This window comes from Musca domestica, unplaced genomic scaffold (assembly GCF_030504385.1).
Source record: "Musca domestica strain aabys unplaced genomic scaffold, Musca_domestica.polishedcontigs.V.1.1 10, whole genome shotgun sequence".
NCBI lineage: Eukaryota > Metazoa > Arthropoda > Insecta > Diptera > Muscidae > Musca > Musca domestica.
In genome coordinates, this window is record NW_026712115.1 from 1453464 (window position 1) to 1457451 (window position 3988).

The 3988-nt window shown below is 35.5% G+C and overlaps 1 protein-coding gene across 1 annotated transcript; it reads right to left on the reverse strand.

Annotated features, from left to right (window-relative positions):
• Positions 1-459: 459 nt before the first annotated feature.
• LOC131803386 (uncharacterized) lies at positions 460-1039 on the reverse strand. Its single transcript, XM_059124631.1, has 2 exons — positions 889-1039; positions 460-810 (listed from the first exon to the last, which is right to left on the reverse strand). Exons 1-2 carry the CDS (start codon positions 1001-1003, stop codon positions 608-610), a joined length of 318 nt encoding a protein of 105 aa, XP_058980614.1. The 5' UTR covers positions 1004-1039; the 3' UTR covers positions 460-607.
• Between the last annotated feature and the right edge of the window lie 2949 nt (positions 1040-3988).

Sequence of the window (3988 nt, forward strand, 5' to 3'; positions counted from 1 at the left end):
ATCAAATTGGTTGTATATGCAATTTGGTTGTATATGCAAAATTCCATACTATTCGGGCTAATATTACACGTTTGGTGCCCAATAAAAGGCAAATCGGACGAAGATATATATGGGAGCTATATCTAAATTTTGACCGATTATCTCCAAGTTCAATAGGGTTCGTCCTATGGGTCTATCTCGTTTCCTTTTGCCTGTTACAAACAAATGCACAAAGACATAATACCCTGACCACCTTGTGGTGTAGGTATAAAAAATGTAAAAATTGTAAACATATGATTGCATAACTTTACCTACTTGATTCTACAATGATTTCAATTTTCCAACATTAAATAAAATATTAACATATGTATATGGTATTTCAAAATTTTGTCAACAATTACATTTATTTAATAAATTTTCTTCAAAAATATGTTTGCTTTGTTTTTTTTATTTTTTTTTTTTTGTGTTTAATATTTATATATAAATAATTGTTTTGGTCGTAGTTTTTGGCTTATTTGCAGCCCTAACAATAACAATAAAAGCATTCGTTTCACAAAAGTTAATAAAAAACTATTCGTTGGTTGGTTCGTTTTAACAATTTTTGATTTGAAATTTAAATTTTCAAATTCTAACAATTGACTGGCTCAGCATTACCATTCGTTCGGGCAGGCTTAGAGGGTTTGGTGTGTTTAACAGGTTTCGTAGTTTTCGAAGATGCATCAGGTCGGGCTAAAACATCAGTCTCATCCAAAATTTCATGATCATTGGAGGGTGGTAGGCGTGTCTGTTGGACCAACAGATAGACGGGGTAGAATAAATAAATCATGGTAACTGCAATGGATTTGTGAGAAAATGCGCAATATATTCTTAAAATACGGAATTATAACGAAAGAATGTAGCATTAATTACCCAATGTCAAGCCATGCATTAGAGGATTTATTAAATTTCCCACTGTTGTATCCTTGTGTACATAATCCTCGGCAAAGAAGAACACAGCGCAAGACATCAGGAAACCCAAGACCATATAGTTGCCAATAACAAAGGCGGATATTAAATTAACTCGTCTCTGAAAATAGGAATCAATTTTATAACATTTATAAATTTTGGTAATGTCTACTTACAGCAAGAATACCAGCTATCAGAAGTATATCGAAGATAAAACTGGAGAAACTGAATAAAAATATAGCCAAAAGCACCGGTAGTCCAAATGCGGCAATTTTTGCTGAAGGAGGTAAGTGAGATTTATATTTGGTTTATATATTTTTTTGGAATATTACAACATACGATTATCATGTGGTCTCTCATAATAGAATATCAAATAGTACAGCAGACCCATGGACAGCGCAATCGAAAACAAAAAGTGAAACCATCCTATAATCAAATTAATCCAGCTAGCAATCGTTCTTCTCATTTTCACCGCAGTCATGGTTTAAATTCTGAAATATAACGAACATTAAATAAAACAATAACATATAATGGACGTAAACAATATTAATAAATAGGGGCTATAGTAGGGCGTAGCTGGTTTTGTGATTCGGAAAATTTTATAACCGCACCTTGTCTTTATAATATTTTTTCTTATATTGGGAATTGTGTGCCTCCTCATATTTTGACCCAAAGGCATAAATACAAATGACGACTACATATGTGATGTCCGTTGGAATTACAATTTCGGAATTTCGAATTGTGTTGTGTTCGTGACCAACTGTTCCGAAATTGATTTTTGATTGATCGCTAAGTCGACATAGAATTTTATGCTGATCAAGAATATATATACTTTGTGAGGTTTAAAATGTATATTTACAAACGGAATGACAAACTTAATATAGGCTCCATACTATGGTGGAGGGTATAAAACTGTCAGAAATAGCATCAAATTTTAGAATAAGTTTAGATTTGTTTGAATTGGTAACCTTTGGCATGAATTATGGCCTTCAAACGGCCAATGAAACCGTCACACGCTGCCCGAATATTGCTCTGCGTTATTTTGGCCCATTCCCGGCGAAGCGCTTGCTTGAGGTGATCTAAAATACTCCAGACACAATAGTCCAACGGATTGGTATCCGGAGATTTTGGCGGCCATTGTGCGCTGGAAATGAAGCGAGGAACCTCATTTTGTAACCAATCTTGGGTGGCGCGTGCTGAGTGCGATGGTGCTGAGTGCTGTTGGAATGTCCAAGGTCTGCGGCCAAAATGTATGCGTGCCCAAGGCTATTTTCGCAAGAATATTTTCGCGATAATATTCGACATTTGTTCTGTCGCCATGGTAGATTAATACGAGCTGAGAGCGACAATCGGCTGTTATGGCGGCCCACACTATCACCATGACCAGCGCTTGAGTTCTGGTTGTCAACCGAAGGTGCACATTTCCTGCTGACCTCTTTGACAAGTAAACACGGTAATTTTGTTTGTTTACAAACTATTGGACATCGGAGATAACTAAATTCGGCTAAGCGCAGAAACTCTTTAGCTCTTTTGAGTCTATTATTTTTCTGTTGGGGTGTAAGTTCTTGTACTTTTTGGAATTTCAATGGCTTTATCCCGAGTTTATTTTGCAATATTTGCCGAATCCACCTGCTTCTGTCAAAAGTATATACCAACAATTACCATGATATCAAATTTCAAAATTCCAGCCCTATCCTGAGACCCAATCCCAAATTGACTACCACACATTTCGTACAGTTATACTGCGCATGTCCAAAACCCCCTACTTCTCTCCTTACTATACAACAACAGTGACCTCTATACCAAATTTCAGAATTTCCATCAACACCTGCATGTTAAAACGACGACATCCATATCAAATTTTGGGATTTCAACTCTATCCCTTTACCCTTCACCCAATACCAAATTTACTTTCATTTCAGTCAGTAAACATGTGTACAGTCAAATTACACATGTTTAAAATAATTTCTCTCTAAAATAATAATAATCAAGAGTAACCTTAAATTTCCAATTTCAGGATTTCAGCCCTGTGATTTCATCTAAATTTTATTTTTCACCAAATTTAGTACAATTTCCATGGCATTTCCAAAGCCAGCTTACTTTTCAAACAATTATAGTACAGATTTTCGAAACAATCTTCATATTTCAACCTCAGATACCAGCAGTGATCTTAATATCAAATTTTAGGATTTCAGCATCCTCATTCCCAAATTTAATACAATTATAGTACGCATATCCAAAACCAGCTTCTTCTCACAACCACAGACATCAACAGTGACATCCATATCAAATTTCGAGATTCCAGCGCTATCCCTTCACCTAATACCAAATATGGTACTTCTCGTACAATTATAGTACAAATTTCCGAAACCAACCCCAAATAATAACAAGTAAGCAAAGGCTATTGTCGTACGGGGCCGACCATGTGATACCCTACAACACTACAATATGTTCGAACTCCCCTCCATCCATTTTGGAAGATATCGTTTTTGAAATAATCTCAAAGAGCCCCGCCCAGAGGTTACCCTTAGTTTTTTGGCCCGTAGAATTTGGCAAAAGTTGTGAAAGTTGTGGTCCATTTTACAGCTAAATGTAATCCAATGGTCATCCAATATACTACACTTCTTCCCTGTCCTTAACTCTCTTCCGATGAGAGATTCCGTGTCGATTAGTTTAAAATGTGACCTATAGAGCGACTACAAAATTAGAAAAAAAATATTTTTTTTAGTCCATTTGACGCTCTAGATGTACATCTTAAGAACAATAGGCTTTAATTCTGACCCTACCTCCACCCCCATGCCAAATTTCGTGAGGATCGGACGATAATTGCCACATGCATATAATACCCTCAAAACGTAGTGTTGAAGGGTGTAAATATTTAGAAAATTTACAATTCAAAATTGCAAGTCAAATTGAAAAAATCGCATGCGATAAAAAATATGACAAGAATTGAAAAAAATGGAACAAAAAATATTCACTTTTTTATTGGTATATTTTTCCGCGATTTTCTTAGACTTTTTGCTTTTCTGACAAAAGACCATTCCGAATTGATGGGAATTGTGAA